Source organism: Diabrotica virgifera, chromosome 7 (genome assembly GCF_917563875.1).
Source record: "Diabrotica virgifera virgifera chromosome 7, PGI_DIABVI_V3a".
NCBI lineage: Eukaryota > Metazoa > Arthropoda > Insecta > Coleoptera > Chrysomelidae > Diabrotica > Diabrotica virgifera.
This window is the reverse complement of record NC_065449.1, coordinates 217791822-217815758: the sequence shown is the minus strand read 5'-3', so window position 1 is coordinate 217815758 and position 23937 is coordinate 217791822. Positions and strand designations below refer to the sequence as shown.

The 23937-nt window shown below is 31.4% G+C and overlaps 1 protein-coding gene across 7 annotated transcripts in view; it reads right to left on the bottom strand.

The window, feature by feature from the left end:
- LOC114329862 (casein kinase I) overlaps nt 1–23937 on the bottom strand; it is a 149439-nt gene that overhangs the window by 21790 nt on the left and 103712 nt on the right. For 2 of the 7 annotated variants that reach the window (XM_050655758.1, XM_050655756.1), the window contains exon 5: nt 8123–8372. In XM_050655758.1, coding sequence (XP_050511715.1) covers nt 8123–8372 — 250 coding nt within the window. Of the gene's footprint in view, nt 1–1274; nt 1468–8114; nt 8373–23937 lie in introns of those variants that run through there. The other 5 variants (XR_007699242.1, XM_050655757.1, XM_050655760.1 and 2 more) reach the window with 5 other exon arrangements.

The window sequence follows — 23937 nt, the reverse complement described above, 5'->3', positions numbered from 1 at the left end:
ATAAATACTAATCCTGTATTCACTCAGCATGTATTTTTCTAAATTTTGATTTAAAGATAATGCTATTTTTCTTTTATCTTCTTTTTTTGGTGCCATATGCTATGTAGCATGCATCCATATTCCGCTTTTCTTATTATCATACTGACATCAGGTCAGGTCAGGGTTACCAGATGAAATTTCTGGATCTCCCTAGACGGGAGCTTCAAATTCCCCTAGAAATGCCTAGCTTGTTCCCAAGCACAGAACAAAAAATTGTTTGCTATTCCGTGTGTGATAGAACAAAAAAGAAGAGATTGTCATTTGTCAGCTGTCAATTTAATATTATATGACGTCATTCTTCTTCTTTTTTGGGCAATGTCCTTGACAATTTACCAAGTTAACTCAGGAAAAAGAAGAAGTTGTCAGTTGTCAAATAACCTATATCTTCTTCTTATTCTTTTTTGGACTGTACTTGACAATTTACCCAGTGATGTACCTATAAAAGGAAGAAAACTTTATCGATAAATTTGAATTTTGCATCTTTAATCACTGTGTGCTAGGTGGCACTAGCAATAAATATAAAAATTATGCCAAACTTTAAAAATCCCTTGATTTCAAAGAAAAAAATCCCTTTCTTCACTGAAGCTCCAAAAATCCCTAGATTCGGGGAAAATCCCTAGACATGACTAGCCTGCATCAGGTATGCCGTATGCCCCACCAGTTTCCCATGCCTCTGAACCATTAATGTTTGCTTTTACCCATTGGTTCATTGTCTTCATGTGCACCTTGACATGCTCATATCCACTAAGGAAGCTTATTATGATTCTAAGCTGATTCCTGCCCGTTTTCGGCAGTACTTCAGCCCATTATTGGTTTGTCTAATATAGATCTTGACATGTGCTGGCATTAAGTGGAGCTTACTGGAGATTCAGGTATTCACAGGGGTTCTCACTCAAATATTACTCAGCAAAATACAGATTCTACGAAAATGTAGAGGAACATGCCGAAAATGTTATCTGTAACTGTATGGCAATTGTTCACCAACACCATAAACATCTGGAACAGGTCTTTTAAAAATCTAACAAGATTTTCAAAAGATAACTTGAAAAACTGACACGTATTGGCCTACAATAATTGGTAGTCATTATCTAAAATCTAACTATCATGACTGAAACATTTTAACATAAAAATAAGACACCTTTTTCCAAAAACAAAATTATACAACATTTTTTTGTTGCTAACTTGAAAAACGAAAATATTTATTAGCAATTTTAAAGCTAAACAAAACGCAAATACAGTGTTACTAAAATTTTTATATAAATTAAAAACTCTTACAAAATAAGGGGAAAATAATATACAAAAAACTAAATCAATGACCTTTAAAAACTTTAACATTATCAGTGGAAGAAGCATGGATTGTTTTACTTTGTGCTGTACCTTTAGCAGAATTCTGCTTGTTCTTTTCATCGTCTTTTTTATCTCGGTTCGCTGAAAAGAGGGGAAATATGAGACAGACGCTTATTTACTAAACATGTAAAATACTGTATATTCCATTACATTTCTCTTTATTTTTTGACAAATTGAACATATACAATTTACAATATATTTTATTCATTACTAACAAATATACCGTGATAAACATTTACCAACCCCAAGTTAACATGTATTAAAAAGCAATATCCAAGGAAAGATAGAGGGAAAGGGCGGCGATGCATTTAAAAAACATTGGAGCCGAAATTTTGCTCTTACGCCCGTAAAATAAACGTGTTGGCATGGGGACGTCTCACAATATCCTCTCACTGTATAATGATAATGGTATATTAAATGGAAGTCCATTGAAAGAAGAAATCCAAGAACACAATGAAGTTGGAAAAAAACTGTTATACAGGGTGTCCCCGAAAATAGTGCGTTCCTTAAAGGTATAGGTAGAAGGCACAATGTAGAGCAAAAAAGTCTTATAACATTTTTTTCTAAATTGATCCGTTTGACCAAAAAACGAAAATACATTTTGATATGCAAATTGAAGTCTGGCAACAACGCGCAACTCAAAAATCTAAAGATTAAAAAAGTAAGTTTGTAGGTCAGTTGCATCTGGTAGGTAAAATAATGTATTATCAACCAAACCCATATCCATTATTTTGCAGGTAGGTACCTACGATGTCAACAACCCCAAAAATCACACATTGTGTATTATATCCATACCTTAAAGGGAACGCACTATTTTCGGGGACACACTGTATATGTAAAACAAAAAGGTTAATTAAAAACTATGGTTCAGGTGAATTTTTTTTATTAAATCTACTTTGATTTGAATTCAGCTGTTTTGTAGCACTTTTAGCAAAATAGCAAAAAACTTTTAATAATGGCAAATTTAGCATTTTCCGTTACAAATTGACAATGGAACAAAAATGTAATGCAATATCCAGTATTCATTGTAGTAGATGTAAAAAATATTAACGATTTGTTTTGTTAGTGATATGGATCCCTTACAACTTTATTTTTTTCACGATCTTGAGTAGAGGCTTGGAAGATTAACCTAATAAATATATTAGAAAATTCCTTTTATAAATATTGCCAACAAAATCTATAAAAAAAGAAGACAACAATAAAATGCAAAGATAAATCGAGAGTAAACTAAAATTTTCGTTTAAATATTCTTTCTATATTAAAACATTTATATTTTATAAAGTACAAATCATTTAAATTTTGAGTTTGGATTAAACCACAACAGATTGTAATAAAAATTACATTTTACGTTTGGTTTTGACATTTCGATTTCTATTTCATAAAACGTTTTCAAAAAAGATTTATTTTAAAAAATAAAGAGTATTTTAATCTGTTTAATAAAGAGTTATTTTAAATGTTTATTAATTATTGGTCCTTTGTTTTATAAATAGTTGACATACTTGACCTCGATCTTGTAGACAAATGGCCATGTTTTGAGTTGAAAATCCTGAGGATGGTGTTGTACCCTCGTGGTGAGGGTACAACATTGTGTTTTTTCGTATTTATGTATCATAGTATCAGGTATAATTATAGTTGATGTGCCTTTGACTGTCTTCTTTTAGCATTGGTAACCAGAACGTGCTAAATTCTGTTCATGGGTTTGCTACACATTTTTCTTCATCAACTAAGATGAGGGTTGCTTCTTTGATTTTTTTTCTTTTTGCTGTTTCTTTCATGACTATTGATGCAACTTTCCATTTATTCTGTGCTCATTGTACCAGGCATATTTGCATATCTGGGATTTGTAGAAGTATCTCTTTTTAATTGATAATTCATGCTCATTTATTCAGACAATTAATAGTCTTGCGGTTTCTCCCACATAAAAATTGTTGCATTCACAAGGTATTTGATAATGCATGCTCATTTATTCAGACACTTAATAGTCTTGCGGTTTCTCCCACATAAAAATTGTTGCATTCACAAGGTATTTTATAGATGCAGTTCTTTGACTTCTCTTCAAATCCCTTCTTGTAACCATTTCTGGATTGCTTATGGTGTTATGTTGTTTCTTTTCTTTAATATCGAGAAATTTCTTGTTTGTTAATGACAACAGGTCATTTAACAAGGTTTTAACAAAAAATTATTTCCCTTTGTAATTTGTCAAAGGGAAAATAATATGAAAATGCAAGTTTGATCAAATAACCCACAATAATCTAATTTACAATCGATTTATTGTTGCAAAGAATAAAACCACTGTTCATATTTTTTATATAATATGATTTTACAACAGTAAACAGTAATATAATTAAAACCTTTATATTTTCAGTTATTTCAGTACACAGTTTGTTGTGGTTACATTGTATATGAGGCAAATAGTTTCAATATTATACAAATCAATCCAACTGAATTATTTTTAATTAACATCAAATGAAAACAAAAAGAATTTGAAGGGTAGTAGACAAAAAACCAACAGAAGTTATTATTTTATTCTACTAGTTGCATCATATACATAATGCCAAATGTAATTTTAATATCTATAGTCCAGGTTGTGGGTGAAAAACAGGTCGATCTCAGGATATAATTCAGGATTTCTTTAAACCTATCAGGCTTTGTAAAGGACGATGTAAGGAATAACTTCTACTAAAATGTAACATCTAAATTTGGGTTGTACAGGATTTATATTAGCATCCAAAAAATAAGAGTAATCCATATTGATTTAATTTTTAAAAGTCTCAAACAAATATTATTTATATGTAATGTTTATATTACGTAAATGGGTGACATTGTTTCTGCAATGTAGGACATTCGTTTTGAAAACAACAGCAACAGAGTCAGCCATTATGTTACTATTAGTCATTCACGGTCACATTCAAGTATGGTCAATCATAACAAACAATTGGAATTTATTTATAGATATGTAGAAAGTAAAGAAAGTGATTATTCATTATTCAGAAACCGACGTGGTTAGAGTAGACATTATCCATCCCGACACCAACTAGTTACTGTCATATTTAGTGTTCCAAATAAATATATTTCGGTAATTAGTGTTTCAAGTTAAGCAACCCCATCATCGGGGGTCACAATCCCGGTACCAAGGGTGCCTATTTATTTAAAACGTTTTTAATTTGTAAAATTTGCAATTTTTGATATTTTTAATTCTGCTGCTTAGGATATTTATTTCAGAGAAAAACTACAAAGTTGCAGGAAATCAAAAAAACCTACAATTTGAGCTATAGCAAGTTTAATTTCGTTAATTTGTAATTGCAAAACAGCCCACGAAAGGTGCAAAATGGTCGTTTTTTACAATTGCATTATTTATTGTAAAAATACTTTTTATCTACTCTATCTCATATTATGTATAAGTTTTTAGTTTGTGAAAACTGTCAAAAACAAAATTTCATATAATCAAATATCCTTAACTTTCGCGTTGTCATGGTGATTACATGTGAGCAATAAATTACATCAAGTTTTGACAGTTTTGTGATTTGAAAGAAGTTTGAATTTTTAAGTGTCAAAGTTCTAAAAATTGTAGAATAGAAATGTATTCCAGTGACGAAGAGTTGCAGTTATTTTATTTGTTTATCGTAGATAAAATATTGCATGAAACTGTGCGTGAAGTACTTTTTGCGCACTTACGCGATGTATAGCACTCGCCCCTCTCGTGCTCTAAACATCGCGTGCGTGCGCAAAAAGCATACTTCACGAACTGTGTAATAAATAACTATTTTTTTTATTCTTTTAGGCTTTAAAATAAAGATATGTATTTTTAATTCCAAACATAAAAAAATAAATCCCGATATTGTTTTTTAAATTATTCATATTTAAGCAAAAAATTAACCAATCGTCTTACATATTTTCTATGTTTGGAATTTTAAAGAACAAAAAAGTTATTTTTACAATAAAAAATGCAATTGCAAAAAACGGTCATTTTGGACCTTTTTGCAATAACAGATTAACGAAATTAAACTTGCTATAGCTCAAATTGTAGGTTTAATTACCCACAACTTTCTATTTAAAAATTTTTCTTTAAAGTGAGTATCCTACGCTGCAGGCATAGTAATTATCAAAATATTTTAGAAAACCTTAATTGTAAGCTTATTACAAAGTCATTTGTATTTGAATGATGTGGTTAAGGTTTCGGCCCAGGTATAAATTAATAAATCCTGATCTATTGTACTTTTAATTATTATACCTGTTTCTCAGTATGTTCACCTCTCGGAATTTAACGATACTACTCAAATTCAAATGACTTTGTAATAGGATTAAGATACGGTTTTCTAAAATATCTTGATAGGTACTAAACTTACGTGCATAGAAATCTGCCTACTTAAAAATTTGGTCATTTTTGATGTCTCATATTTCCTGAACCTGTTGGCCGATTTAAGTGATTTTTTAAACATGTTATAGCCTGATTCTTTAACAATACCACTGTAATAATATTATTGCTAAACAGGTAATTTTGATTGTATACCGGGTGTACCAATCAAACTGTGTTTTTTTTCTAAAAGTTGGCATCACCCTGTGGAATATTCTAGCATTTATAAAATACTGAAATTAAAACCCAACTATAGCCTCAGGTTTTCTTAACATTCTGTTTTTTGATTCATTCGTTTATGCTGGATAATCAAAAAGTTAGGTACTTTAACAACTACACAACATGTTCTTCATCAATACACGGTGTTTCTAAATAAGTGCGAAAAACTTTAAGGGATAATTCTGCATGAAAAAATAATGACAGTTGGCTTTATAAACGTATGTCCGCAAATGTTTCGTTTCCGAGATACGGGATGTTGAATTTTTTCTTACAAACTGACGATTTATTTATTGCTTTAAAACCAGTTGAGATATGCAAATGAAATTTGGTAGGTCTTAAGACAGCGTTTCCCAAATGGTGGGTCGCGACCCGGTATCGGTCCACGAAAGAAAAATGCCGGATCGCGTCGTCTTGCCGACTTACATCTTGCATTTTAAGGCCGCGCTCTGACTGACGCCACCGCTATCTTTGTGATATTTCTGACTTCTTGAACAATGTAAATATGACATTACCAGGTAGCAATGAAAATGTATTTAGAGTACAAGAGAAGGTGGAAGCTGCAACAACAAAACTTAATTTGAGGACACGTCGCGCGCAAGCAGGAAATTACAAAGCTGTTAAAAAGCTAATTGAACTACAAAAAGAGTATAACGTGAATTCATTGTAGGATGAGATTTCAGTAGCTTTCAAGGAACACCTGTTCTGGAGACAAATCTGAAAGAATATTCCCCCATCCACAGCAACAAAGTATGGATAAGGAATCCATTTGCAATGGACAGAGAATCCGAGACAGTCCTTTCTGATTTTAGATGATTACCACTGATAGATTATTGCCTGCCTTGCCGCCAGAAGTACCCAGTTTTAGCAGGAAAAGCGATAAAATTTATAATTTCTTTGGTTACGACCTATAGGCGTGACGCGGGGTTTTCAATACTGGTTTTCCTCAAAAATAAATACATATTAAATCGTTTGGAAGGACCAGAGGATAATATTAATATTTTTTCCTCCAAATGTGAATTTTTTAGTTAACCAGAAACAACTGCATACTTCTCATTCATAAATTATTTGATTTTTATTTTATTTTATTACATTTTTGTCTGAGCTAATGATTCTTTAGAAAAATATATAAAACTATAATAAATATTTAAATATCTGTTTTCTTGTACACACATACCAGGGTATACAAAAAAAAATTTTGGGTCACGAAGGATAAACACAAAAATAACCGGGCCACAGAAAAATAAGTTTGGGAAACGCTGTCTTAAGAGATAGTTATTGCTGATTTTTTTTATATAAAATTAAAAATCTTATATTCACCATTAGCTTGCATACGGGTAATATGATCGGTCATATTACAGGTATGCGCGCTAATAGTGAATATAAAATTCTTAATTTTATATAAAAAAAATCAGCAATAACTATCTCTTAAGATCTACCAAATTTCATTTGCATATCTCAACTGGTTTTAAAGCAATAAATAAATTGTCAGTTTGTAAGAAAAAATTCAACATCCCGTATCTCGGAAACGAAACATTTGCGGACATACGTTTATGAAGCCAACTGTCATTATTTTTTCATGCAGAATTACCCCTTAAAGTTTGTCGCACTTATTTGAAAACACCGTGTATTGATGAAGAACATGTCTAGTTGTTAAAGTACTTAACTATTATTATCCAACATAAACGAATGAATAAAAAAACAGAATGTTAAGAAAACCTGAGGCTATAGTTGGGTTTTAATTTCAGTATTTTATAAATGCTAGAATATTCCACAGGATGATGCGAACTTTTAGAAAAAAACACAGTTTGATTGGCACACCCGGTATACAATGAAAATTTACCTGTTTAGCAAAAATATTACTCCAGTGGCATTTTTAAAGAATCAGGCTATAACATGTTCAAAATATCACTTAAATCGGCCAACAGGTTCAGGAAATATGATACATCAAAAATGACCAAATTTTTAAGCGGGCCGATTTCTATGCACGTAAGTTTATACCGAAAATTAGGTGTTACATTTTAGTAGAAGTTATTCCTGACATCGTCCTTTACAACGATGAAGTTTCAAAGTTTCCTTAATTATAACACGTTTTTTCACCCACAGTCTGGACTACTAATAGCCTGTATAAATACCCGATAAACAAGGGATCACTTACCTACTTACCTAAGTGAGGACCTGTGACGGACGCTTGAGCTTGATGGGCTTGTGTCGAAGCTTGTCCTGCCACAGAACTGCCAGTACCGGAGGCGGCGTTTTGTTTCAACATAGTCCAATCGAATGTGTAGTCGTACTGGTGGTTCAGCGTACGGAATAGAATACGGAACAATTGCCGCAAATACATGTAGTCGGGGTTTTCTTCGAAGCGAAGTCCACGGCAATAGTTCAGGTACATGGAAAATTCAGCGGGGAAGCCCTAAAAATAAAAAGGTCATTATCAAAACTTGGCAAAAATTATTCAATACGGTACCATCACGGAAATGAATCGTAATAATCTATTGAAGCTGATGAGATATCTTTCAACCAAAGTATTTTCGCTTAAGAAGCTTAATAACAATATAAATCAAAACAAAACTGAATTTAACAATATTGGAAACCGTTTCTTCATCTGCAATGGTTAAAAACTAGGTTGTCGAGTTAGTGTGTGGTCCATGGAAGCGGGAGAAGCACCGTTTCCCTATACTTCGATATAAGAAAATATATTAATTAATATTTAATAATCAAAAATTTTTCCCTAATCCCAGTAATCTACATATACCTAGGACCTAGGCAATAGGCATTGAAAAATATTAAAAATTAATCGCGTACGAACTAACTCGATATGCACACAATTCAACTATTCGGTCCACTCCTGGACTCCTGACCGAAGCGCATCTCAAAATCGCCGCTTGTCATGCAGTTGTTCCGTTTAAAAATCGGTCAGGGTTCAATGACCGCACCCACTAGTCGCGCGAATTTTGGTACCTTGGAAGCGATCGTCCTAGCTCCTTCCGAAAGTGGGATGCTCCGACTGTTATTGCTGCTTAGGCTTTGGCCACACGGGCGATTTTTTACGGCGCCCATTGGTTTGACTACCTCCTCCACCAATTTTAAATGAAATCATTTCATCTAAAATTGATGGAGGAGGTAGTCAAACCAATGGGCGCCGTAAATTATCGCGCCGTAAAAAATCGCCCGTGTGGCCAAAGCGTAAGGGGTGCTTAGGTACATACATTCAATTAAAGAATATTTCGATTTAAATTTTTCGCAGAGATTTTTCCTTTTACTGATCTTTTATTTGACATTTTACAGATGAAGTCAAATGGCATTGCATTTTGTAAAAGACAAATTGATGACTTTATTAATAGACCAGGGCGGATCTGTTTTGAGGCGGATGTGAGAGGTGGCATTAGGATTTTTGCAAATAAAGTTAGGTGACAACTTGAATAATTATAATTGACTTATGCTCCTTCTCAAATATGCCCGGAACATTAATAAAAAATTTAAATAATATTTAAAAATTTCGAAAAATATCAATTTTTTTCTACTTTCATTGCTTATAACTTTAAAACGATTCATTTTGGAACAAAGTCGTAGGGAAAGAAAATAAAGATAATTGAATTTTGTATAATATACGACTGGTTTAAAATGTCTTAAATTATTACCCTTTCTGGAAAATAACAATAAATAGAAAATAAGGGGGTAAAAAAGGCTGTTTTTATTCAATGTTTTTCAACCACTTTGGTTGCACTTAGAACCTTCATAATTCGCTTAGAAAATTCTTACAACCTACTTAAACTGTCCACCAAATTTCATTAAAATCGACCTAATAGATTTTGCATAATAATTTTGCAATCTAAATTTTTTTAAAAAAGTTGAAATTTTTAAAAAACTTTCTGAACAAAAAGTAGACCATTTAGAAGTTTGCTAATTTTCTTACATATAAAGTTCTCTACCTATATAAGTAATACACTTTACAGAATTAAAATCGGATTATTTAAGCGGCCTCGGCACTGTTTTAAAGTTATAAACAATGTTTTGGCTTATAAACAACTACAGTGAGGACGTTTAAGTTGGAATAAATTCATTTTCTTGAGAATGGCGACTCTGGCGATAAATCCCGAAACAGATCGATTTTTATTTTTAAATTATAATTTTTTGGCATAAATATTATGCTAGTGACGTCATCCATCTGGGTGTGATGACGTAATCTAAATATTGGAATTGATTTAATTAAAAAAAATTTAATTCAAACCCTGTATAAATAATTATGTTAATGTTTATATTAGTGAATACAAAATTGAATAGCCTTTCGATTGAGCTATCACACGGCACCTATTCTCATTTAAAAAAATCATCGATTACGTCATCACGCCCAGATGGATGACGTCACTAGTATGATATAATAAACCAAAAAATTAGCTTCACCGATGAGGCATAAGGATGCTGAAATAGCTATATGGAGATGGTGGTCCAACTCTGAATCAAATATAAACAAAACCTGCCTTGATCTTTTTTATCAAAAAATTATAATTTAAAAATAAAAATCCACCTGTTTTGGGATTTATCTGCAGGAATATTCTCGAGAAAATTAATTTATGCCAACTCCTCACTGTATTTGTTTATAAGCCAAAAAATTGTTTATAACTTTAAAACAGTGCTGAGGCCGCTTAAATAATTCGATTTTAATTCTGTAAAGTTTATTAGACAGGTAGAGAACCTCTTTATATGTAAAAAAATCGGCGCAGATGGATTCGCTCCCAACCCCTATAAAACCACTTTTATTGTACACGAGTTGGCTCCGAAACTCATACCCGAAAGTTAAGTTATGACCGAAGGGTTAGGTCTTCCTACCTGAACCCGGGAGCGAATCCATGTGCAGCCAAAAAATTAGCAAACTTCTAAATATACTTATTCAGAAAAATTTTAAAAAATTTGAACTTAAAAAAAAAATAGATTGCAAAATATTCTGCAAAATTTATCAGGCCGATTTTAATGAAATTTGGTGAACGATTTAAGTATGTTGTAAGAATTTTCTAAGCGAATTACGAAATTTCTAAGTGCAACCAAAGTGGTTGAAAAACATTGAATAAAAACATGCTTATTTTGCCCCCTTATCTTGTATTTAAATCCAAAATTAACTTTAAAAGAAAGAATTAGACATGACGCAAAGTGGTTCCAAATGCTGAAAACGTGGTCATGAGACAAAGAAAAATGTCCCTATCTAGGGATTTTCATGTTTACATTTGTTTTCTCATACTATCGTAGAGTCGTAATACGCACGTATAAGGATCAGACTGGATATATTGTGGCTCATAGCTCAGGAAAAAGTGAGCCATGTACGAGAGTATTTTGGCCGGCAGAGAAACTGAAAAGAACGCTTATATTGAAAACGCTGTAAAACATTTTATAGTTTATCAATTTTATCGGTGTAAAGCAGATTCTTCTTTTTCAAGTATGTAGTAATGTAAGATGTAAGTTAACTTAAGATTTAGTAACAATAAATATCTTAAATTTGTTAATGCATAAATAGTGAAAATATACTTGAAATAATTAAACTTTAATAAAGATACATTCAAAAAGTACAAAATTCTGCATAATTCTGCGACTAATTTTTATTAATCTTAAAGTATATAGTAAGAAGATACAGAATCACTTTGACTTAGCTGCCTATAACTGCCTATGCATTACTGGCAGTTGTTTGAATATAAAAGTGGGAAATGAGGCATATTACATGATTCCGGCGATTGTTGAGTATGTTTGGGCGGTTGTAGATAAGTAATAGTTTCTGGATACTCTACTTCATAAACAAAATGTATTGGTAATCATCAATTTTAAAATACCCTTATAATATAAAATTTTAAATAAATATGCGTTTAAAATAAAATTTTCGATTTTATTTCGGCCATATTGGATCCACCATTTTGTTTTTAAAAAAAGTAATGTTAGATTTGTAATCAGGGACCTTAAACTACCAAATTTAATAAAAAAAATTGCGTTTTGATTGATATTTTCGATTTCTTTCCGCCATGTTGAATCCGCCATTTTGTTTTTCAGAAAAAATAATGTCAGATTCGTAATCAGCGATACCAAAAACCCTTAAAAACGAAAATAATTCCGAAGTGCATGAACAATAAACACTTTTAAAGGTTCATGACCACGTTTTCGGCATTTGGAACCACTGTGTGACGGACTAATACAAGAAGATGTGCTATCTACAACTCTTTTTAATCTATCAATAAGACGCGGGTTAGACTTATTTATACAGATAATTGATTTTTAAAAATGTTAACAAACTCAACAGTTTTCTTGAAATTTATTTAATAACTTAAATAAGATCAATCTTTTCTTTTTGTAATGCAAAATTTGTAATTACAAAGAATACAGGGTGTAACAAAAATACAGGTCATAAATTAAATCACATATTCTGGGACCAAAAATAATTCGAATGCACCTAACTTACCTTAGTACAAATATACACATAAAAAAAGTTACAGCCCTTTGAAGTTACAAAATGAAAATCGATTTTTTTGAATATATCGAAAACTATTAGAGATTTTTTTATTGAAAATAGACATTTGGCATTCTCATGGCAGGAACATCTTAAAGAAAAATTATAGTGAAATTTGTGCACCCCATAAAAATTTTATGGGGATCTAAACTTTAAGATGGGATTTGGCTCAACTTTCAATTCAGTCAGGTTTAGAAAATCGAAAATTTCGTGTTATACAGGGTGTAACAAAAATACAGGTCATAAATTAAATCACATATTCTGGGACCAAAAATAGTTCGAATGACCTTAAGTTACCTTAGTACAAATATGCACAGAAAAAAAGTTATAGCCCTTTGAAGTTACAAAATGAAAATCGATTTTTTCGAATATATCGAAAACTATTAGAGATTTTTTATTGAAATGGGATATGTGGCATTCTTATGACAGGTGCATCTTAAAGCAAAATTATAGTGAAATTTGTGCTCCCCATAAAAATTTTATGGGGGTTTTGTTCCCTTAAACCCCTCCAAACTTTTGTGTACGTCTCAATTAAATTATTATTGTGGTACCATTAGTTAAATAATACAATGTTTTTAAAACTATTTGGCCTCTTAATATTTTTTCGATAAGGCAGTTTTTATCGAGTTGAGGCTTATTTTGTAATATATTTACATAAATAATTTATGGGGGTTTTGTTCTTTTAAACTCCCCAAATGTTTGTGTACGTTCCAATTAAAATATTACTGAGGTACCATTAGTAAAACACAGTGTTTTTAAAACTTTTTTGTCTCTTTGTATTTTTTCGAGAAGGCACCTTTTATCGAGATGTGGCTTCTTTTTTAATATGGTTCAAAACATACCTAAAAATGTAAATCATACATAAATTTTCATATTATCAGCAAGTCTCCATAATCGTTCTTAATTAACCATACAAAATATGTGGTGGATTTGACAAATATTCAAAATATCTCGATAAAAACTGACTTTTCGAAAAAGTACTAAGAGCCAAAAAAGTTTTAAAAACATTGTGTTTAACTAATGGTACTACAATAATAATTTAATTGGAACGTACACACAAGTTTGGGTGGGTTCAAAGGAACAAAACCTTCATAAAATTTTTATGGGGTGTCTAAATGTCACTATAATTTTTTCTTAAGATGCCATACTCTAACATGCCATTTCTCTACTGCCATAAGAATGCGACATGTCTATTTTCAATAAAAAATCTCTAATAGTTTTCGATATATTGGAAACAATCGATTTTCATTTTGTAACCTCAAAGGGTTTTAACTTTTTTTATATGCACATTTGTACTAAGGTAAGTTAGGCTCGATCAAACTATTTTTGCTCCCAGAATATGTGATTAAATTTATGACCTGTATTTTCGTTACACCCTGTATAATGTTTTTATGATGCAAACATTATTTCTGTAGTAATTTTTCCGGTAATTTCCAGTAATTTTTCGATTTTTCCGAGAGGTGAAAGCAGACCAATTCTTATTATTCTCCGGAACTCCCCAGTTTAAGGTACATACTAGTAAACTTTAGAAGACCAAAAATAAGCATTTTTTCAAGATTTTTTTTTTCTTAGAACCTTTATTAAAAATGAAGATAAAACTTTGTACGTATTAATATATAACTCTTAGAGAATACAAAAAATATATCTTTTCTCATTTATGCACGTACAATATTGTAGAGGGCGCCAAAGTTGAGTCCTCGAAAAAAAGTAGTTCCGACGGCGGACAGTTAATCTCAGGATCGGGATCTCAGAAACACAAAAGTCGTACGGCGTTTGAAAAAGGAAGGTTTCTTACGTGACAATTTACCACCGTTAGTGAAAAATTCCGCAAAAAAATATTTTTAGGAAATTTGAAAAATTTTTGTGAAAAAATCGCCCGTTTTTCGTCAGTTTTTCATGGTTAATAAATATTTATTTTTAATTTTTTGGTCAAATTGTGGTAAATTATCACGTAAGAAACCTTCCTTTTTCAAATGCAGTACGATTTTTTTGTTTCAGATATCCCAATCCTGAGATTAACTGTCCGCTATCATTTTTCAAGGCCTCGACTTTTGCGCCCTCTATAATATTAGTGTACGTGCATAAATGAAAAACGATATATTTTTTTACTCTGTGAGAGTTAGATACCAATATGTAAAAAGTTTTATGTTCATATATTATCTTATCAATCTTACTCTATATTTAAATATTTTTATGTCATACTAAATAAATTTTTTGTAAATTTTTTCGCTTTAGGGGTTGTTTGCAAGGGTTGTACGGTTTTCAAGGAGATGAAAATGAGTTTAACATGAGGTTATTGTGTTAGAAAACACTTCACAATGTCACTCTTTATTATTAAACACGTTTTCTGGCGATAAAATGGCTTAATGTCAATTTTTCCATTAAGGGGTTGTTCCGATGGTAGGTTACGGAATCAATTAAAAATAAGTGTAAACAATGAACAGTAATATATTTATTTATTTTGGGTAAACAAGCGAGCTTCGTTTATTATCTCGTAAGAGTTTTTAGCGAGGGTGTATCTGAATCGTTCGCCCGCTGTGATGATACTGCGAGACCACAACACTCTATTCTGTCATGATGCTTGTGGTTTTACACTATGGCTAGAAAGGCAATAAATTACTAACATCTGCGTTTTAAAAGTTGAGAACCTTTCTGTATTTTAAGAAGTTGACATAAGGTCTGATAAGGTAATTAATTTATGGGGAATTCAGTTTGTTAAACTGAACACACCAAAAACATATTATGGTTTCGTAAAACTTCTTAGCATCTGGTTTGTATATTAAATGTGAATTTATTTGACCGTTTTGAGAAAAGTTATTAAAAAATAAAATTAGCAAAAATAGTAATTAAAGCGTATCGCTATAGGGTTGTTTTCATCCCTTAAAAATAAAAAACGGAGTTCGGGTCAATATCACTTTTAAAGTTAAGGGTAAGATAAGCCTAATTCCAAAATCTCATGTAAATCGGTTTATAGTAAAAAATTTCGCACGTAAAAACCTATTTTACGCTTCAATGACCTCACTACCGGTTTTTGGGCCAGCTGACGCATCACTTGTTAATAAGCTTTGGAACACCTATCTAAATAAAAAAAAAACAGCCATGTTAAAATGCTCCGACCAAACTTGACACGATCTCCCGGGCTATAAGATATCCCCCAAACACGATTATAAACTTGTATATGATTAAGTATATTCAAATGGGAAATAAGCCACAATTTTACCTAAAAATGATTTTATTAACGTTTCGACGCCCAAGTCGGGTGTCGTTGTCAAAATACAAAATAATACTAAATAAACAAAAATGCTGTTGCTTAGTAAAAATTTAATGGCTTATTTCCCATTTGAATATACTTGATTATAAAAATGCCACAAGAAAATAGCTTCAGAACAACATTGTATATGATTTTTACCTAAAATCGATGATTATTCCGCAGATAGACTAGGACTAGGGTATAACGTGGTTATCAGAATGAACCTCCCGATAATTATAAATATTTGATACGATAATTATAAATATTTGATACGTAAATCGTTTCTTAAAAATTTAATACGCGAATGTGTTGTTTTGAATATTTGTTCATACATTTGTTTGAATACATTTATTTTATCATTCGCAGAAATAATTTTATATTTGATATATTTCGGATTATTTATATTTTTATTCAATAGAAAAAATAATTTACTTATTTTGTAGCGATGCGATGTCTTGAACTTCTGTCCTATGATCTCGAATGAATTTGCTGTTGCGAACAGCTACTATAACACAAAATAGGATAATAAAAAGGCGGCATTGATTTTTAGATGTACATAGTTCATTTAAATATAGTAACGACACCGCGGAGTTACATTTCAATCGAAGGTAAACGATATTGACAGTTATAACTGGAAACGACTCGCAGAATAACAAGAGGAAAGTATTAGGCCTTGGGCCCGCATATAAAATTATTATTTATGACCACACCGTTGAAACTTTTTGTACTTGTTATTTGGATGGAGTCGGACAAATTTTGAGCTTGGCGCATTATGGTAGTGGGGCGTTTGTCTGTCAAGCGGTGACGAAGTTGTCAATTTTATGCAAGAAAAAAATTTATTACCACATTGGTCATTCTATTTTAATCAATGGATTTTATCATATAAACAACGAAAACAATTTTGTCGGACAAAAATATTGGGGCATATGACGCGTCGGACACGCTAAATATGTCAAATTTATGAAAATAATAAATTTATTACCACATCGATAATTTTAACGGTATCTATCATAAAACCTTTTTACAATAATGTGGTAACCTTGTCGGACAATTTTCACGGGGCATATGCGCAGTCGGACGCGCCGAAGATGTCAATTTCCTGAAATTTTTTTATTTACAACCATTTTTCCGACAACATTAGTAGGTTATAAGTAATTATATTCTTAATCAAAAAATCAAAGTGTCGGACAAAAATATTGGGGCAACTCGACAGTCGGACAAAAAATTTAATTTTTATTAGTAAAGTATACTTTCAAATTATGCTGGGTTCGTGCATCCCTTATCTTTACAACCATTTTTCCGACAAAAGTAGCAGGTTACAAGTAATTATATTCTTAAACAAAAAATGTAATTGTCTGACAAAAATGTTGGGGCAAACGAACAGAAAACTTAATTCTTTTAGGCTATCGACGAGGAGGTATTATCAAAAAAAAAATTTAAAACAGTGTTTCTCGGTTACTTTTGAATCGATTTAGCTAAAAATTGGTACACACACTAAGTAAAACATTTAAAAGTGTATGACGTAGAGCTGTACCCAAAATTTTCCCAAAAAAATTTCGGACAAGAGGGAAAATTTTAGAAAAATTGTGATCTGATATTTGCGTACATACTCCTTGAACAACGACAAACATCGTTCTGTAGTTTTTTTTCTCGAAATAAAAAAAAATTTCCGACACAAGTATCAGGTTATAAGTAGTTATATTCCAAATCAAAAAATCTAAGTGTCCGACAAAAATATTGGGGCAAATCCAAAGTCGGACAAAAAATTTAATTTTTATTGATAAACTATACTTTTAAAATATGCTGGGTTCGTGTATCTCTTATCTTTACAACCATTTTTCCGACAAAGGTAGTAAGTTACAAGTAATTATATTCTTAAGCAAAAAATGTAATTTTTTAACAAAAATCTTGGGGCAAACGAACAGAAAACTTAATTCATTTAGGCTATCGACGAGAAAGTAATATTAAAAAATTTTAAAAGAGTTGTCTCGGTTATTTTTGAATCGATTTAGCTCAAAATTGGCACACACTAAGTAAAACATTTAAAAGGGTATGACGTAGAGCTGTACCCAAAATTTTCTTAAAAAATTTTCCGACAAGAGGGAAAATTTTTGAAAAATTGTGATCTGATATTTGCTTACATACTCTTTGAACAACGACAAACATCGTTCTGTAGTTTTTTTTTCCAATTAAAAAAAATTTCCGACACAAGTATCAGGTTATAAGTAGTTATATTCTATATCAAAAAATCTAAGTGTCCGACAAAAATATTGGGTCAAATCCAAAGTCGGACAAAAAATTTAATTTTTTTAATAAACTGTCTTTTAAACCTTACTGGGTTCGTGCAACCCTTACCTTTAAAACCATTTTTCCGACAACATTAGTAGGTTATAAGTAATTATATTCTTAATCAAAAAATCAAAGTGTCGGACAAAAATATTGGGGCAACTCGACAGTCGGACAAAAAATTTATTTTTATCAGTAAAATATATTTTCAAATTATGCTGGCTTCGTGCATCCCTTATCTTTACAACCATTTTTCCGTCAAAAGTAGTAGGTTACAAGTAATTATATTCTTAAACAAAAAATATAATTGTCTGACAAAAATGTTGGGGCAAACGAACAGAAAACTTAATTCTTTTAGGCTATCGACGAGGAGGTATTATCAAAAAAAAAATTTAAAACAGTGTTTCTCGGTTACTTTTGAATCGATTTAGCTGAAAATTGGTACACACACTAAGTAAAGCATTTAAAAGGGTATGACGTAGATCGGAACCCAAAATTTTCTTAAAAAATTTTCCGACAAGAGGGAAAATTTTCGAAAAATTGTGATCTGATAATTTGTGTACATACTCCTTGAACAACGACAAACATCGTTCTGTAGTTTTTTTTCTCGAAATAAAAAAAAATTTCCGACACAAGTATCAGGTTATAAGTAGTTATATTCCAAATCAAAAAATCTAAGTGTCCGACAAAAATATTGGGTCAAATCCAAAGTCGGACAAAAAATTTAATTTTTATTAATAAACTGTCTTTTAAACCTTACTGGGTTCGTGCAACCCTTACCTTTAAAACCATTTTTCCGACAACATTAGTAGGTTATAAGTAATTATATTCTTAATCAAAAAATCAAAGTGTCGGACAAAAATATTGAGGCAACTCGACAGTCGGACAAAAAATTTATTTTTATTAGTAAAATATATTTTCAAATTATGCTGGCTTCGTGCATCCCTTATCTTTACAACCATTTTTCCGTCAAAAGTAGTAGGTTACAAGTAATTATATTCTTAAACAAAAAATATAATTGTCTGACAAAAATGTTGGGGCAAACGAACAGAAAACTTAATTCTTTTAGGCTATCGACGAGGAGGTATTATCAAAAAAAAATTTTAAAACAGTGTTTCTCGGTTACTTTTGAATCGATTTAGCTGAAAATTGATACACACACTAAGTAAAGCATTTAAAAGGGTATGACGTAGATCGGAACCCAAAATTTTCTTAAAAAATTTTCCGACAAGAGGGAAAATTTTAGAAAAATTGTGATCTGATAATTTGTGTACATACTCCTTGAACAACGACAAACATCGTTCTGTAGTTTTTTTTCTCGAAATAAAAAAAAATTTCCGACACAAGTATCAGGTTATAAGTAGTTATATTCCAAATCAAAAAATCTAAGTGTCCGACAAAAATATTGGGTCAAATCCAAAGTCGGACAAAAAATTTAATTTTTATTAATAAACTGTCTTTTAAACCTTACTGGGTTCGTGCAACCCTTACCTTTAAAACCATTTTTCCGACAACATTAGTAGGTTATAAGTAATTATATTCTTAATCAAAAAATCAAAGTGTCGGACAAAAATATTGGGGCAACTCGACAGTCGGACAAAAAATTTATTTTTATTAGTAAAGTATACTTTCAAATTATGCTGGCTTCGTGCATCCCTTATCTTTACAACCATTTTTCCGACAAAAGTAGTAGGTTACAAGTAATTATATTCTTAAACAAAAAATATAATTGTCTGACAAAAATGTTGGGGCAAACGAACAGAAAACTTAATTCTTTTAGGCTATCGACGAGGAGGTATTATCAAAAAAAATTTTTAAAACAGTGTTTCTCGGTTACTTTTGAATCGATTTAGCTGAAAATTGGTACACACACTAAATAAAGCATTTAAAAGGGTATGACGTAGATCGGAACCCAAAATTTTCTTAAAAAATTTTCCGACAAGAGGGAAAATTTTAGAAAAACTGTGATCTGATAATTTGTGTACATACTCCTTGAACAACGACAAACATCGTTCTGTAGTTTTTTTTCTCGAAATAAAAAAAAATTTCCGACACAAGTATCAGGTTATAAGTAGTTATATTCCAAATCAAAAAATCTAAGTGTCCGACAAAAATATTGGGTCAAATCCAAAGTCGGACAAAAAATTTAATTTTTATTAATAAACTGTCTTTTAAACTTTTCTGGGTTCGTGCAACCCTTACCTTTAAAACCATTTTTCCGACAACATTAGTAGGTTATAAGTAATTATATTCTTAATCAAAAAATCAAAGTGTCGGACAAAAATATTGGGGCAACTCGACAGTCGGACAAAAAATTTATTTTTATTAGTAAAATATATTTTCAAATTATGCTGGCTTCGTGCATCCCTTATCTTTACAACCATTTTTCCGTCAAAAGTAGTAGGTTACAAGTAATTATATTCTTAAACAAAAAATATAATTGTCTGACAAAAATGTTGGGGCAAACGAACAGAAAACTTAATTCTTTTAGGCTATCGACGAGGAGGTATTATCAAAAAAAAAATTTAAAACAGTGTTTCTCGGTTACTTTTGAATCGATTTAGCTGAAAATTGGTACACACACTAAGTAAAGCATTTAAAAGGGTATGACGTAGATCGGAACCCAAAATTTTCTTAAAAAATTTTCCGACAAGAGGGAAAATTTTCGAAAAATTGTGATCTGATAATTTGTGTACATACTCCTTGAACAACGACAAACATCGTTCTGTAGTTTTTTTTCTCGAAATAAAAAAAAATTTCCGACACAAGTATCAGGTTATAAGTAGTTATATTCCAAATCAAAAAATCTAAGTGTCCGACAAAAATATTGGGTCAAATCCAAAGTCGGACAAAAAATTTAATTTTTATTAATAAACTGTCTTTTAAACCTTACTGGGTTCGTGCAACCCTTACCTTTAAAACCATTTTTCCGACAACATTAGTAGGTTATAAGTAATTATATTCTTAATCAAAAAATCAAAGTGTCGGACAAAAATATTGAGGCAACTCGACAGTCGGACAAAAAATTTATTTTTATTAGTAAAATATATTTTCAAATTATGCTGGCTTCGTGCATCCCTTATCTTTACAACCATTTTTCCGTCAAAAGTAGTAGGTTACAAGTAATTATATTCTTAAACAAAAAATATAATTGTCTGACAAAAATGTTGGGGCAAACGAACAGAAAACTTAATTCTTTTAGGCTATCGACGAGGAGGTATTATCAAAAAAAAATTTTAAAACAGTGTTTCTCGGTTACTTTTGAATCGATTTAGCTGAAAATTGGTACACACACTAAGTAAAGCATTTAAAAGGGTATGACGTAGATCGGAACCCAAAATTTTCTTAAAAAATTTTCCGACAAGAGGGAAAATTTTAGAAAAATTGTTATCTGATAATTTGTGTATATACTCCTTGAACAACGACAAACATCGTTCTGTAGTTTTTTTTTCTCGAAATAAAAAAAAATTCCGGCACAAGTATCAGGTTATAAGTAGTTATATTCCAAATCAAAAAATCTAAGTGTCCGACAAAAATATTGGGTCAAATCCAAAGTCGGACAAAAAATTTAATTTTTATTAATAAACTGTCTTTTAAACCTTACTGGGTTCGTGCAACCCTTACCTTTAAAACCATTTTTCCGACAACATTAGTAGGTTATAAGTAATTATATTCTTAATCAAAAAATCAAAGTGTCGGACAAAAATATTGGGGCAACTCGACAGTCGGACAAAAAATTTATTTTTATTAGTAAAGTATACTTTCAAATTATGCTGGGTTCGTGCATCCCTTATCTTTACAATCATTTTTCCGACAAAAGTAGTAGGTTACAAGTAATTATATTCTTAAACAAAAAATATAATTGTCTGACAAAAATGTGTTGGCAAACGAACAGAAAACTTAATTCTTTTAGGCTATCGACGAGGAGGTATTATCAAAAAAAAATTTTAAAACAGTGTTTCTCGGTTACTTTTGATCGATTTAGCTGAAAATTGGTACACACACTAAGTAAAGCATTTAAAAGGGTATGACGTAGATCGGAACCCAAAATTTTCTTAAAAAATTTTCCGACAAAAGGGAAAATTTTAGGAAAATTTTGATCTGATAATTTATGTACATACTCCTTGAACAACGACAAACATCGTTCTGTAGTTTTTTTTCTCGAAATAAAAAAGAATTTCCGACACAAGTATCAGGTTATAAGTAGTTATATTCCAAATCAAAAAATCTAAGTGTCCGACAAAAATATTGGGTCAAATCCAAAGTAGGACAAAAAATTTAATTTTTATTAATAAACTGTCTTTTGAACCTTACTGGGTTCGTGCAACCCTTACCTTTAAAACCATTTTTCCGACAACATTAGTAGGTTATAAGTAATTATATTCTTAATCAAAAAATCGAAGTGTCGGACAAAAATATTGGGGCAACTCGACAGTCGGACAAAAAATTTATTTTTATTAGTAAAGTATACTTTCAAATTATGCTGGGTTCGTGCATCCCTTATCTTTACAACCATTTTTCCGACCAAAGTAGTAGGTTACAAGTAATTATATTCTTAAATAAAAAATATAATTGTCTGACAAAAATGTTGGGGCAAACTAACAGAAATCTTAATTCTTTTAGGCTATCGACGAAGAGGTATTATCAAAAAAAAAATTTAAAACAGTGTTTCTCGGTTACTTTTGAATCGATTTAGCTAAAAATTGGTACACACGCTAAGTATTACACTTAAAAGGGCATGACAAAGAATTGTACACAAAATTTTCCAAAAAGATTTTCCGACAAGAGGGAAAATTTCGGAAATTTTTTTTAAAATTTTAGAATGTCCTCTACAAGGCGGAACCCGACATCCGACGCCCTGAAGGGCACTAAGGATTATGAGAAAGAAGAAGAAGAAGGAATGTTCTCTACGTTACGTCCTTATAAATATTATAAGGTGTATTTCTACAAATTTTCAGTTTGATCTATGTAGATCTAACCGAGAAAAATTGTTTATAGTTCGCTTTGGTCTCCTTGATGCTTATTATTTTTTTATATCCCAGAAAACGGCTGTTCCCGTACATGCGACACTATATTATACAAGAAATTTTCGATTTTCTAAATGTGACTGAATTGAAAAAATTGGGCCAAATCCAATCTTAAAATATAGGAAAAGAGATATATGTCAACCATCCATTTTTTTCCAAGGGTGTGGATTTTACGTCCCATTTAGAGTCTGTTTTTCGTTCTCGTCCCCAAAACTCCCAAAAATTTAGAAAATTTAAGTCCGACTTTACAGCTTCCTTTAGTACTGAACATTACCTTTCCAAAGCATGTTTAATTTTGAAAATTCTTCTCTTCTTCTTCTTCTTCCTTTTATATAGACATTACTCTGTCTGTTTTTCAATGTGCCTCCAGTAAGTTGTCATTCCACCTTTTTCGTGGTCTTCCCACTGATCGTCTTCCTATTGGGGAACCTTCTCTGACCGTCCTTACTACTCTATTTGTTGTCATTCGGCTTATGTGGTCGTTCCATTCTACTCTTCTGCTTTTCACCCCATAGGCGTAACCAGGGGGTGGTTTTGGGGGTTATAACCCCCCTTTTGGATATACTTTGAGCTCTATACGCTTAACACAATTATTATTCCATACCCCCAGAGACCTTCAAGTAGACGTAACTCCCCCTTAGGATCATCCTGGTTACAACCCTGTTTCACCCAGTTATTAATGTTGTCCACCTTGCATCTCCTTCATATATCTGCACTTCTAGCTCTATCCCACAGCGTCTTACCATCGATTTTTCGCAATGTTTTCATCTCTGCTGTTTCTATAGCATTATTTTTGTCCTTTCTGTATCAGGTTGTGTTTCTGCCGCGTATGTCATTATTGGTCTGATGACTCTTTTGTAAATTCTGCCTTTCACTTCTTTTCTGATGTTTTTATTTCTCTATATTGTTTCATTCAGGCAACCTGCGG